The 15,417-nt window shown below is 37.3% G+C and overlaps 2 protein-coding genes across 2 annotated transcripts in view; one reads left to right on the plus strand and one right to left on the minus strand.

Annotated features, from left to right (window-relative positions):
- The window catches only part of naalad2 (N-acetylated alpha-linked acidic dipeptidase 2), a 54,260-nt gene extending 45,652 nt beyond the window's left edge, over positions 1-8,608 (plus strand). Inside the window, exons 18-20 of the mRNA XM_061919279.1 lie at positions 1,375-1,456; positions 3,468-3,560; positions 7,400-8,608. Coding sequence (XP_061775263.1) covers positions 1,375-1,456; positions 3,468-3,560; positions 7,400-7,589 — 365 coding nt within the window. The 3' untranslated portion in view covers positions 7,590-8,608. The remainder of the gene's footprint in view (positions 1-1,374; positions 1,457-3,467; positions 3,561-7,399) is intronic.
- Positions 8,609-10,419: 1,811 nt separating this feature from the next.
- Positions 10,420-15,417, minus strand: part of numa1 (nuclear mitotic apparatus protein 1) — a 47,420-nt gene continuing 42,422 nt past the window's right edge. The window contains exons 21-24 of the mRNA XM_061919274.1: positions 13,225-13,548; positions 13,082-13,162; positions 10,806-11,027; positions 10,420-10,583 (exon numbers count right to left, since the gene is read on the minus strand). Coding sequence (XP_061775258.1) covers positions 10,560-10,583; positions 10,806-11,027; positions 13,082-13,162; positions 13,225-13,548 — 651 coding nt within the window. The 3' untranslated portion in view covers positions 10,420-10,559. The remainder of the gene's footprint in view (positions 10,584-10,805; positions 11,028-13,081; positions 13,163-13,224; positions 13,549-15,417) is intronic.

The following is a 15,417-nucleotide window of genomic DNA, read 5'->3' on the forward strand; positions in this document are numbered from 1 at the left end:
TTCATTATTCATGGTGACATCACTAAATATTCATCATTCATGGTGACATCACTAAACATACATTTTTCCTGGTTTAATTAAATATTCATTATTCATGATGACATCACTAAATACTCATTATTCATGGTGACATCACTAAATATTCATTATTCATGGTGACATAACTAAATATTTGTAATTCATGGTGACATCACTAAACATACATTTTTCCTGGTGTAATTAAATATTCATTATTCATGATGAGATCACTAAATATTCATTATTTAAGATGACATCACTAAATATTCATTATTCATGGTGACATCACTAAATATTCATTATTCGTGGTGACATCACTAAATAGTCATGGTAACACCACTAAATATTCATTATTTAAGATGACATCACTAAATATTCATGGTGACATCACTAAATATTCATTATTCATGGTGACATCACTAAATAGTCATTATTCATGGTGGCATCACTAAATATTCATTATTCATGGTGACATCACTAAATATTCATTATCCATGGTGACATCACTAAATATTCATTATCCATGGTGACATCACTAAATATTCATCATTCATGGTGACATCACTAAACATACATTTTTCCTGGTTTAATTAAATATTCATTATTCATGATGACATCACTAAATACTCATTATTCATGGTGACATCACTAAATATTCATTATTCATGGTGACATAACTAAATATTCATCATTCATGGTGACATCACTAAATATTGATTTTTCCTGGTGTAATTAAATATTCATTATTCATGATGAGATCACTAAATATTCATTATTCATGGTGACATCACTAAATATTCATTATTTAAGATGGCATCACTAAATATTCATTATTCATGGTGACATCACAAAATAGTCATTATTCATGGTGACATCACTAAATATTCATTATTCATGGTGACATCACTAAATATTCATTATTCATGGTGACATCACTAAATATTCATTATTCATGGTGACATCACTAAATATTCATCATTCATGGTGACATCACTAAACATACATTTTTCCTGGTTTAATTAAATATTCATTATTCATGATGACATCACTAAATGCTCATTATTCATGGTGACATCACTAAATATTCATTATTCATGGTGACATAACTAAATATTTGTAATTCATGGTGACATCACTAAATATTGATTTTTCCTGGTGTAATTAAATATTCATTATTTAAGATGACATCACTAAATATTAATTATTCATGGTGACATCACTAAATATTCATTATTCATGGTGACATCACTAAATATTCATGGTGACATCACTAAGTATTCATTATTAATTATGACATGAGAAGGTATTTGAATATTAATGATTGATAATTAATCGGTCTTTCACCTTCCGGTGCAGACTCCTTGTCCTCTGCAGTGGACAACTTCACCCTGGCTGCCACACACTTCCACCAGCGACTACTCAACCTCAACACTCACAAGTAAAGAACACATGTTTTATTTTTAAATGGTGTTATCATTATTACATGTGACACTTTTACTCTTAAGTATTATTGTAATTATTCCATGTGAATATGAGTGAGTACACAGGTGTTCATAGGTGACATGAGGTGTGAATATTAGTGAGTACACACAGGTGTTTATAAGTGACATGAGGTGTGAGTATTAGTAACACAGGTGTTCATAAGTGACATGAGGTGTGAGTATTAGTGAGTACACACAGGTGTTCATAGGTGACATGAGGTGTGAGTATTAGTGAGTACACACAGGTGTTTATAAGTGACATGAGGTGTGAGTATTAGTAACACAGGTGTTCATAAGTGACATGAGGTGTGAGTATTAGTGAGTACACACAGGTGTTCATAGGTGACATGAGGTGCGAATATGAGTGGGTACACCAGGTGTTCATAGGTGACATGAGGTGCGAATATGAGTGGGTACACCAGGTGTTCATAGGTGACATGAGGTGCGAATATGAGTGGGTACACCAGGTGTTCATAGGTAACATGAGGTGTGAATATGAGTGAGTACACACAGGTGTTCATAGGTGACGTGAATATTAGTGAGTACACAGGTGTTCATAGGTGACATGTGAATATGAGTGAGTACACACAGGTGTTCATAGGTGACATGAAGTGTGAGTTTTAGTGAGTACACACAGGTGTTCATAGGTGACATGAGGTGTGAATATTAGTGAGAACACAAGTGTTCATAGGTGACATGTGAATATGAGTGAGTACACACAGGTGTTCATAGGTGACATGAGGTGCGAATATGAGTGGGTACACCAGGTGTTCATAGGTGACATGAGGTGCGAATATGAGTGGGTACACCAGGTGTTCATAGGTGACATGAGGTGCGAATATGAGTGTGTACACCAGGTGTTCATAGGTGACATGAGGTGTGAATATGAGTGAGTACACACAGGTGTTCATAGGTGACGTGAATATTAGTGAGTACACAGGTGTTCATAGGTGACATGTGAATATGAGTGAGTACACACAGGTGTTCATAGGTGACATGAAGTGTGAGTTTTAGTGAGTACACACAGGTGTTCATAGGTGACATGAGGTGTGAATATTAGTGAGAACACAAGTGTTCATAGGTGACATGTGAATATGAGTGAGTACACACAGGTGTTCATAGGTGACATCTGAGTATTAGTGAGTACACACAGGTGTTCATAGGTGACATGTGAATATGAGTGAGTACACACAGGTGTTCATAGGTGACATGTGACTATGAGTGAGTACACACAGGTGTTCATAGGTGACATGAGGTGTGAATATTAGTGAGTACACACAAGTGTTCATGAGAATATGAGTGAATTTGCATAGGTGTTCATAGGTGACATGTGAGTATTAGTGAGTACACACAGGTGTTCATAGGTGACATGTGAGTATTAGTCAGTACACACAGGTGTTCATAGGTGACATGTGAATATGAGTGAGTACACACAGGTGTTCATAGGTGACATGAGGTTTGAATATTAGTGACTACATGGGTGTTCATTGGTAACATGTGAGTATGAGTGAGTACACACAGGTGTTCATAGGTGACATGTGAATATAAGTAAGTACACACAGGTGTTCATAGGTGACATGAGGTGTGAATATTAGTGACTACACAGGTGTTCATAGGTAACATGTGAATATTAGTGAGTACACACAGGTGTTCATAGGTGACATATGAATATGAGTGAGTACACACAGGTGTTCATAGGTGACATGTGAGTATTAGTGAGTACACACAGGTGTTCATAGGTGACATGTGAATATGAGTGAGTACACACAGGTGTTCATAGGTGACATGTGAATATAAGTAAGTACACACAGGTGTTCATAGGTGACATGAGGTGTGAATATTAGTGACTACACAGGTGTTCATAGGTGACATGTGAATATGAGTGAGTACACACAGGTGTTCATAGGTGACATGTGAATATGAGTGAGTACACACAGGTGTTCATAGGTGACATGAGGTGTGCATCAGTGCTCTGCAGGTGCGTCTGATGAACGATCAGCTGATGTACCTGGAGAGGACCTTCATCGACCCCCTGGGGTTACCTGGCAGACCTTTCTACAGGTGTGACACTCATCCTCTCACACTCACACCTGAACTATTAGTCATAATAACAAAAATATTTCATGACCCCTCAGTCCTTCATCACAGGTGGCACATAATTGTTAGCATTCTAATATTAGCTAGTTAGCATGCTAACTTTATTTTAGCTTATTTTGTAGGTTAACACCTCAGCATTAAATATTGTTACCTTTCCAAGGATATCTGTTAGCATGTTTAGCTAACATGTAGGTAAATAGCTCAGCATCAAATATTTTTATTTAGCCAATGATATCTGTTAGCTTTTTTAGCTAATTTAGCAGGTAAACACCTCAGCATTAAATATTGTTACTTGAACAATGATACCTGTTAGCTTTTTTAGCTAATTTTGTAGGTAAACTCTACCACGTTAAATAATGTTACTTGACCAAGGATACCGGGTAGCTTACTGATGTTAGCATGCTAGCTTTATTTTAGCTAATTTAGCAGGTAAACACCTTAGCATTAAATATTGTTACTTGATCTAGGATACCTGTTAGCATGTTAGCTTTTTTTTTAGCTAATGTTGATGGTAAACACCTCAGCATTAAATTTGATTACCTGAGCAATGATACCTGTTAGCAAGTTAGCTGTTTTCGCTAAATTTGGAGGTAAACACTGCCGATTTAAATATTGTTACTTCACCGATGATACCTGTTAGCGTGCTAATGTTAGCATGTTAGCTTTATTTTAGCTAATTTAGCAGCTAAAAACCTCAGCATCAAATATTTTTATCCGGCCAATGATACCTGTTAGCTTTTTTAGCTAATTTTGTAGGTAAACTCTACCACATTAAATATTGTTACTTGACCAAGGATACCGGGTAGCTTGCTGATGTTAGCATGTTAGCTTTATTTTAGCTAATTTAGCAGCTAAAAACCTCAGCATCAAATATTTTTATCCGGCCAATGATACCTGTTAGCTTTTTTAGCTAATTTTGTAGGTAAACTCTACCACATTAAATAATGTTACTTGACCAAGGATACCGGGTAGCTTGCTGATGTTAGCATGCTAGCTTTATTTGAGCTAATTTAGCAGGTAAACACCTTAGCATTAAATATTGTTACTTGACCTAGGACACCTGTTAGCATGTTAGCTTTTTTTTTTTAGCTAATGTTGATGGTAAACACCTCAGCATTAAATGTGATTACCTGAGCAATGATACCTGTTAGCAAGTTAGCTGTTTTCGCTAAATTTGGAGGTAAACACTGCCGCTTTAAATATTGTTACTTCATTGATGATACCTGTTAGCGTGCTAATGTTAGCATGTTAGCTTTATTTCAGCTAATTTAGCAGGTAAACACCTTAGCATTAAATATTGTTACTTGACCTAGGATACCTGTTAGCATGTTAGCTTTTTTTTTTAACTAATGTTGATGGTAAACACCTCAGCATTAAATGTGATTACCTGAGCAATGATACCTGTTAGCTGTTTTCGCTAAATTTGGAGGTAAACAGTGCCGCTTTAAATATTGTTACTTCATTGATGATACTTGTTAGCGTGCTAATGTTAGCTTTATTTTAGCTAACATGCAGGTAAAAACCTCAGCATCAAATAATTTTATTCGGCCAATGATACCTGTTAGCTTTTTTAGCTAATTTTGTAGGTAAACTCTACCACGTTAAATATTGTTACTTGACCAAGGATACCTGGTAGCTTGCCGATGCTAGCATGCTAGCTTTATTTGAGCTAATTTAGCAGGTAAACACCTTAGCATTAAATATTGTTACTTGACCTAGGATACCTGTTAGCTTTTTTTTAGCTAATGTTGATGGTAAACACCTCAGCATTAAATTTGATTACCTGAGCAATGATACCTGTTAGCTGTTTTCGCTAAATTCTGAGGTAAACACTGCCGCTTTAAATATTGTTATTTCATTGATGATACCTGTTAGCGTGCTAATGTTAGCATGTTAGCTTTATTTTAGCTAATTTAGCAGGTAAAAACCTCAGCATCAAATACTTTTATTCAGCCAATGATACCTGTTAGCTTTTTTAGCTAATTTTGTAGGTAAACTCTACCACATTAAATATTGTTACTTGACCAAGGATACCTGTTAGCATGTTAGCTTTTTTTTTTAGCTATATTTGATGGTAAACACCTCAGCATTAAATGTGATTACCTGAGCAATGATACCTGTTAGCAAGTCAGCTGTTTTCGCTAAATCTGGAGGTAAACACTGCCGCTTTAAATATTGTTACTTCATTGATGATACCTGTTAGTGTGCTAATGTTAGCATGTTAGCTTTATTTCAGCTAATTTAGCAGGTAAACAGCTTAGCATTAAATATTGTTACTAGACCTAGGATACCTGTTAGCATGTTAGCTTTCTTTTAGCTAATTTTGATGGTAAACACCTCAGCATTAAATGTGATTACCTGAGCAATGATACCTGTTAGCTGTTTTCGCTAAATTTGGAGGTAAACAGTGCCGCTTTAAATATTGTTACTTCATCGATGATACCTGTTAGCGTGCTAATGTTAGCATGTTAGCTTTATTTTAGCTAATTTAACAGGTAAAAACCTCAGCATCAAATATTTTTATTCGGCCAATGATACCTGCTAGTTTTTTTAGCTAATTTTGTAGATAAACTCTACCACATTAAATATTGTTACTTGACCAAGGATACCTGTTAGCATGTTAGCTTTTTTTTTTAGCTAATTTTGATGGTAAACACCTCAGCATTAAATGTGATTACCTGAGCAATGATACCTGTTAGCAAGTCAGCTGTTTTCGCTAAATTTGGAGGTAAACACTGCCGCTTTAAATATTGTTACTTCACCGATGATACCTGTTAGCGTGCTAATGTTAGCATGTTAGCTTTATTTGAGCTAATTTAGCAGGTAAACACCTTAGCATTAAATATTGTTACTTGACCTAGGATACCTGTTAGCATGTTAGCTTTCTTTTAGCTAATTTTGATGGTAAACACCTCAGCATTAAATGTGATTACCTGAGCAATGATACCTGTTAGCTGTTTTCGCTAAATTTGGAGGTAAACACTGCCGCTTTAAATATTGTTACTTCACCGATGATACCTGTTAGTGTGCTAATGTTAGCATGCTAGCTTTATTTTAGCTAATTTAGCAGGTAAACAGCTTAGCATTAAATATTGTTACTAGACCTAGGATACCTGTTAGCATGTTAGCTTTCTTTTAGCTAATTTTGATGGTAAACACCTCAGCATCAAATATTTTGTCACTTGACCAATGATACCTGTTAGCAAGTTAGCTGTTTTCGCTAAATTTGGAGTTAAACACTGCCGCTTTAAATATTGTTACTTCACCGATGATACTTGTTAGTGTGCTAATGTTAGCATGCTAGCTTTATTTTAGCTAATTTAGCAGGTAAACAGCTTAGCATTAAATATTGTTACTAGACCTAGGATACCTGTTAGCATGTTAGCTTTCTTTTAGCTAATTTTGATGGTAAACACCTCAGCATTAAATGTGATTACCTGAGCAATGATACCTGTTAGCTGTTTTCGCTAAATCTGGAGGTAAACAGTGCCGCTTTAAATATTGTTACTTCACCGATGATACCTGTTAGCGTGCTAATGTTAGCATGTTAGCTTTATTTCAGCTAATTTAGCAGGTAAAAACCTCAGCATCAAATATTTTGTCGCTTGACCAAGGATACCTGTTAGCATGTTAGCATGTTTTAATATTTTTTTAAGCAACTAATTTACTTGACCCGTTAGCATGCTACATTAGCATGCTAGCTGTTTTGCTAAGTTCGATAGAGATTTATAGCTTAGCATGTTTACACTTTTTGTAAACAACTTCCCCAAACAAATATTGACTTTGTCATCTTTTCCTTTCAGGCACGTGATTTTCGCTCCCAGCAGCCACAACAAATACGCGGGCGAGTCTTTCCCCGGGATTTACGACGCCTTGTTCGACATCGAGCACGCGGCGGACCCGGCCACGGCGTGGCGGGAAGTCAAGCGCCAAATCAGCATAGCGGCGTTCACGGTCGACGCCGCCGCCGCGACACTTATGCCGCCGGCATGAAGGAAACAGGAGCTAAGGTGATAATTAGCATATTTTGATTGACATGTCGATTGTTTGCTAAATGAAACGTAGAATTAACATGAAAGTTTTGTACGCCGATGGCGATGTTGACACCGACTCAATGTTTTACTTGTTTTTAGGCTCCTCCCACTATTGCTTTAATCCTTCCATTTCTGAACATGATCTCAAATAAATACAAAAATAGGTCATTTATAAACAATACATTTTTTTAAACTTGTGATTAATTTGATCATTTTAATGAATGAGGTTTATATTTGTTACCTGACAAAACTGATCAATTCTAAATGGAAGAACAATTTAATTTGCTCAAAACGCTGGTAAATTATTTCAGAAAAAAATTAAATTTCATTTTTTTAACCTATTTAGTCATTTTAATTGGGTTTATATTTGCTACATTTAGACACAAAACGTGCCATCATTTATAAATAAAATGAAAAAACATTTAAACGTGGCCACATTTGAAATTATTTTTTTATACTTTTTTAAAATACATTTATTTTGATGCATGTATCGAACTAAACTGAGTAAATGGGAAATAAATTGTGCAATTTTAACATAACATAAAATGTGTAACTTAACTACGTCCGGGATTCAAACCTAGAACCACTGCTTTTCAAGACAAACTACTGCCGGGCACCAGTGGGAATTTTATATTTTTATCTGTGACGGAGCAGGAAGGAGCTTGGAATGTTTGCTATGACGCGCCCTGACATTCATTTGTATTTTACAGTCAGCAATATTTCTGCCCAACTTTATTCAGGCACAAAAAAAAATCAGTTTGTATCTAAAATTAAAACTGCTTAATCACAGCTGCTCTCCCCATTACAGTTTTTCCCAAATTGTTTTTTTTTTATACTTTTGTAATCAAATTTCAATTTAATTTCATGTATGTGAAGTACTAAAAAAGGGAAATACAATTGTGCAATTTTTTTATGCACCAGTGAGAGTTTATGTTTTTATCAGTGACGGAGCAGGAAGGGGCTTGGAATGTTTGTGGTAATATGATGCGCACCCTGACATTCATTGGTATTTTGCAATCTGCAATATTTCTGTCCAACTTAATTTAGGCACAAAAAAAATCAGTTTGTATCTAAAAGTAAAACGATTTAATTACAACTATTCTCCCCATTACAGTTTTTCCCACATTTGAAATATTTTTTTTATATACTGTTATCAAATTTGAATTTATTTTGATGCATGTGAAGTGCGGAATTTTTTTTTTAAGGAAAATTGTACAAATATTTCTCGTGCACCAGTGAGACTGTCAATTTTTTATCAGTGACGGAGCAGGAAGGGGTTTGGAATGTTTGCAGTAAAATGTCAGGACGCACCCTGACTTTCATTTGTATTTCACAATCTGCAATATTTCTGCCTAACTTAATTCAAACACAGAAAAATTATTGTTGTACTTTGAATTAAAAAACAATTTCATCACAGCCGATCTCCCCATTACAGTTTTTCCGCATTTGAAATTTTGTACTTTTGTAATCAAACTTGAATTTGATTTGATGCATGTGAAGTACGAAAATGGGAAATAAAATTGTACAAATATTTGTTGTGCACCAGTGAGTTTGTTTGTATTTATTAAATCAAAAATCTGGTATCGCACATCACTAGTATTTATTAAGTCAAAAATCAGTGGTATCGCACATCACTAGTATTTATTAAGTCAAAAATCAGTGGTATCGCACATCACTAGTATTTATTAAGTCAAAAATCTGGTATCGCACATCACTAGTATTTATTAAGTCAAAAATCAGTGGTATCGCACATCACTAGTATTTATTAAGTCAAAAATCTGGTATCGCACATCACTAGTATTAAGTCAAAAATCTGGTATCGCACATCACTAGTATTAAGTCAAAAATCAGTGGTATCACACATCACAAGTATTTGTTAGGTCAAAAATCAGTGGTATCGCACATCACTAGTATTAAGTCAAAAATCAGTGGTATCGCACATCACTAGTATTAAGTCAAAAATCAGTGGTATCGCACATCAATAGTATTAAGTCAAAAATCAGTGGTATCGCACATCACTAGTATTTATTAAGTAAAAAATCAGTGGTATCGCACATCAATAGTATTAAGTCAAAAATCTGGTATCGCACATCACTAGTATTTATTAAGTAAAAAATCAGTGGTATCGCACATCAACAGTATTTGTTAGGTCAAAAATCAGTGGTATCGCACATCACTAGTATTAAGTCAAAAATCAGTGGTATCGCACATCACTAGTATTTATTAAGTCAAAAATCTGGTATCGCACATTACTAGTATTTATTAAGTCAAAAATCAGTGGTATCGCACATCAATAGTATTTATTAAGTCAAAAATCTGGTATCGCACATCACTAGTATTTATTAAGTCAAAAATCTGGTATCGCACATCACTAGTATTAAGTCAAAAATCAGTGGTATCACACATCACAAGTATTTGTTAGGTCAAAAATCAGTGGTATCGCACATCAAATATTTGTTGTGCACCAGTGAGTTTGTTTTTATCAGTGCCGGAGCAGGAAGGGTCTTGGAATGTGCAGTAAAATGTCATGACAAGTATTGATGGTTTACATGTTTCTTAAAGTACAATAATGATGAATCTGTAATATTTCTGCCTAACTTAACGAGTCCAAGGTCACTTTTTAAGATGTAAATATTATTTACATAAATATTAGAGGAAGTCTTCACAATGAAGTTTTGCTTTGTCAATAAATATTAAAATAAAGCAAAGTTTGCCTTTTATGTTCATGCTGTCTTAAATGTTTCAAAAAGAAGAACTGGGATGATGATTATTTTCTAACGAAGCACGTGTTGCTTTTCCAACATTTTATTGAGTAACTTTTCAAAATTATACGGGGCAAAAAAGGTAAAAAGGACAGAAATAAGAAATATTTAAAAATACAATTCAAAGAGTAAAAGAAATAAGTGCAGATTGAATTAAAATATTGATCTCAAATCTTCATCTTTCTCATCATCTGTGGAAGAAAATTATCTGATTAGAAATTATGTTGATTATTGATAATAAACAGATGTGGTAGAAAGTAGTACAAGTACATAATAGTAGTACAAGTACATAATAATACAAGTACATAATAGTAGTACAAGTACATAATAATAGTAGAAGTACATAATAATATACAGACATGGTAGAAAGTAGTACAAGTACTTAATAATAATAGTAGTAGTGTGATATTTACCTTCCTGGCGTCCTCAGAGACCCCCTGCTGAGACTTGCAGCGATCACGTGAGGATGGATGAGCGGCGCTGGCGGCCATGTTTTCTTTCAGCGCCTTCTTTGAAGTTTTGACAGCAGATTTGCGGGCGGAGCTCCTGATTTTGTTGAGGCCTTTTTTCAAATAACCACTGCTGTTCTTTGGTGTGTTTTCTATGGTGAACATCATGGACTCTCTGCGATCCTTCTGCACACGCACACACACGTGTTGGTGAAGGTGTGAGTGTGTGTGTGTTCATGTGTGAGTGAAGGTGTGAGTGTGCAGTGTTCATGTGTGAGTGTGCAGTGTTCATGTGTGAGTGTTGGTGAAGGTGTGAGTGTTGGTGAAGGTGTGAGTGTGCAGTGTTCATGTGTGAGTGTTGGTGAAGGTGTGAGTGTTGGTGAAGGTGTGAGTGTGCAGTGTTCATGTGTGAGTGTGCAGTGTTCATGTGTGAGTGTTGGTGAGGGTGTGAGTGTGCAGTGTTCATGTGTGAGTGTTGGTGAGGGTGTGAGTGTTGGTGAAGGTGTGAGTGTGCAGTGTTCATGTGTGAGTGTGCAGTGTTCATGTGTGAGTGTTGGTGAAGGTGTGAGTGTTGGTGAAGGTGTGAGTGTGCAGTGTTCATGTGTGAGTGTGCAGTGTTCAGGTGTGAGTGTTGGTGAAGGTGTGAGTGTTGGTGAAGTTGTGAGCGTGCAGTGTTCATGTGTGAGCGTGCAGTGTTCATGTGTGAGTGTGCAGTGTTCATGTGTGAGTGTGCAGTGTTCATGTGTGAGTGTTGGTGAAGGTGTGAGTGTTGGTGAAGGTGTGAGTGTGCAGTGTTCATGTGTGAGTGTTGGTGAAGGTGTGAGTGTTGGTGAAGGTGTGAGTGTGCAGTGTTCATGTGTGAGTGTTGGTGAGGGTGTGAGTGTTGGTGAGGGTGTGAGTGTTGGTGAAGGTGTGAGTGTGCAGTGTTCATGTGTGAGTGTTGGTGAGGGTGTGAGTGTTGGTGAGGGTGTGAGTGCAGTGTTCATGTGTGAGTGTTGGTGAGGGTGTGAGTGTTGGTGAGGGTGTGAGTGTGCAGTGTTCATGTGTGAGTGTTGGTGAGGGTGTGAGTGTTGGTGAAGGTGTGAGTGTGCAGTGTTCATGTGTGAGTGTTGGTGAGGGTGTGAGTGTTGGTGAAGGTGTGAGTGTGCAGTGTTCAGGTGTGAGTGTTGGTGAAGGTGTGAGTGTTCAGGTGTGAGTGTGCAGTGTTCATGTGTGAGTGTTGGTGAAGGTGTGAGTGTTGGTGAAGGTGTGAGTGTGCAGTGTTCAGGTGTGAGTGTTGGTGAAGGTGTGAGTGTTCAGGTGTGAGTGTGCAGTGTTCATGTGTGAGTGTGCAGTGTTCATGTGTGAGTGTGCAGTGTTCATGTGTGAGTGTTGGTGAAGGTGTGAGTGTTGGTGAAGGTGTGAGTGTGCAGTGTTCATGTGTGAGTGTTGGTGAAGGTGTGAGTGTGCAGTGTTCATGTGTGAGTGTTGGTGAAGGTGTGAGTGTTGGTGAAGGTGTGAGTGTTGGTGAAGGTGTGAGTGTGCAGTGTTCATGTGTGAGTGTTGGTGAAGGTGTGAGTGTGCAGTGTTCATGTGTGAGTGTTGGTGAAGGTGTGAGTGTTGGTGAAGGTGTGAGTGTTGGTGAAGGTGTGAGTGTGCAGTGTTCAGGTGTGAGTGTTGGTGAAGGTGTGAGTGTTGGTGAAGGTGTGAGTGTGCAGTGTTCATGTGTGAGTGTGCAGTGTTCAGGTGTGAGTGTTGGTGAAGGTGTGAGTGTGCAGTGTTCATGTGTGAGTGTTGGTGAAGGTGTGAGTGTGCAGTGTTCAGGTGTGAGTGTTGGTGAAGGTGTGAGTGTGCAGTGTTCATGTGTGAGTGTGCAGTGTTCATGTGTGAGTGTGCAGTGTTCATGTGTGAGTGTTGGTGAAGGTGTGAGTGTTGGTGAAGGTGTGAGTGTTGGTGAAGGTGTGAGTGTGCAGTGTTCAGGTGTGAGTGTTGGTGAAGGTGTGAGTGTGCAGTGTTCATGTGTGAGTGTTGGTGAAGGTGTGAGTGTGCAGTGTTCAGGTGTGAGTGTTGGTGAAGGTGTGAGTGTGCAGTGTTCATGTGTGAGTGTGCAGTGTTCATGTGTGAGTGTGCAGTGTTCATGTGTGAGTGTTGGTGAAGGTGTGAGTGTGCAGTGTTCATGTGTGAGTGTTGATGAAGGTGTGAGTGTTGGTGAAGGTGTGAGTGTTGGTGAAGGTGTGAGTGTTGGTGAAGGTGTGACTCACAGGACTGAAAGCGGGTCCGATGTTGATGTTCTTGTTCTTGGGAGTGAGAGGACGAGGGAAACAGCTGGCCCTCAACTTTTTCTACAAAATAAAAGATGAGAATGAAAGAGGTGACTTTCAAAGTAAAAGTGCGGAGAACAAACCTCAGGTGAGGAGTGAGGCGGCAAAGTCAGCGCCGAGCGTTTGGAGACTTTGGGGCTCCGGGGCCGCGCGGAGTTGAGGGATCTAGTCGGCGGCTGGACGGCGGCCGAGGGGAGACGGTGGGAACGCGTGCTGGCGGCCATGTTGGACTGTCCTGCCGTGTGGGCGTGGCCATCCATGTGGGCGTGGCCATCCATGTGGGCGTGGCGATGCGAGGCCAGAGAGTCGTGCAGCTGGCCCGGCATGACGGAGGCACGGCGGATGGTCTCTGAGGGGTCACCTGTACGCACCTCCTCATCTGTGAAGGTGAAGGCGCTCTGACACGCCTGCAGGGGGCGACCAGGAGTCATTGTCATAGTCACACTGAATAGTACACTTTTACACTGTCATCACACATCACTAGTACTAAGGCAAAATTCAGTGGTATTTAGTAAGTCAAAAATCAGTGGTATCGCGCATCACTAGTATTTACTAAGTCAAAAATCAGTGGTATTTAGTAAATCAAAAATCAGTGGTATCGCACATCACTAGTGTTTACTAAGTCAAAAAATCAGTGGTATCGCACATCACTAATGTTTACTAAGTCAGAAATTAGTGGTATCACACATCACTATAATTTACTAAGGCAAAAATCAGTGGTATCACACATCACCAGTACTTACTGAGGCAAAAATCAGTGGTATTTAGTAAATCAAAAATCAGTGGTATCGCACATCACTAATGTTTACTAAGTCAAAATCAGTGGTATCACACATCACTAGTATTTACTAAATCAAGAATCAGTGGTATCACACATCACTAGTATTTACTAAATCAAGAATCAGTGGTATCACACATCACTAGTATTTACTAAATCAAGAATCAGTGGTATCACACATCACTAGTATTTACTAAATCAAGAATCAGTGGTATCACACATCACTAGTATTTACTAAATCAAAAATCAGTGATATCACACATCACTAGTATTTACTAAATCAAGAATCAGTGGTATCACACATCACTAGTATTTATTAAATCAAGAATCAGTGGTATCACACATCACTAGTATTTACTAAATCAAGAATCAGTGGTATCACACATCACTAGTATTTATTAAATCAAGAATCAGTGGTATCACACATCACCAGTACTTACTGAGGCAAAAATCAGTGGTATTTAGTAAATCAAAAATAGTGGTATCACACATCACTATAATTTACTAAGTCAAAAATCAGTGGTATCACACATCACTAGTACTTACTAAATCAAAAATCAGTGGTATCACACATCACTAGTATTTACTAAATCAAGAATCAGTGGTATCACACATCACTAGTATTTATTAAATCAAGAATCAGTGGTATCACACATCACTAGTATTTACTAAATCAAAAATCAGTGATATCACACATCACTAGTATTTACTAAATCAAGAATCAGTGGTATCACACATCACTAGTATTTACTAAATCAAGAATCAGTGGTATCACACATCACTAGTATTTATTAAATCAAGAATCAGTGGTATCACACATCACCAGTACTTACTGAGGCAAAAATCAGTGGTATTTAGTAAATCAAAAATAGTGGTATCACACATCACTATAATTTACTAAGTCAAAAATCAGTGGTATCACACATCACTAGTACTTACTAAATCAAAAATCAGTGGTATCACACATCACTAGTACTTACTGAGGCAAAAATCAGTGGTATCGCACATCACTAATGTTTACTAAGTCAAAAATAGTGGTATCACACATCACTATAATTTACTAAGACAAAAATCAGTGGTATCACACATCACTAGTACTTACTAAATCAAAAATCAGTGGTATCACACATCACTAGTACTTACTGAGGCAAAAATCAGTGGTATCACACATCACTAATGTTTACTAAGTCAAAAATGAGTGGTATCACACATCACTATAATTTACTAAATCAAAAATCAGTGGTATCACACATCACTAGTACTTACTGAGGCAAAAATCAGTGGTATTTAGTAAATCAAAAATCAGTGGTATCGCACATCACTAATGTTTACTAAGTCAAAAATCAGTGGTATCACACATCACTAGTATTTAGTAAATCAAGAATCAGTGGTATCACACATCAGTAGTACTTACTGAGGCAAAAATCAGTGGTATTTAGTAAATCAAAAATCAGTGGTATCGCACATCACTAATGTTTACTAAGTCAAAAATCAGTGG

This window comes from Nerophis ophidion, linkage group LG13 (genome assembly GCF_033978795.1).
Source record: "Nerophis ophidion isolate RoL-2023_Sa linkage group LG13, RoL_Noph_v1.0, whole genome shotgun sequence".
In the NCBI taxonomy this organism is placed as follows: domain Eukaryota; kingdom Metazoa; phylum Chordata; class Actinopteri; order Syngnathiformes; family Syngnathidae; genus Nerophis; species Nerophis ophidion.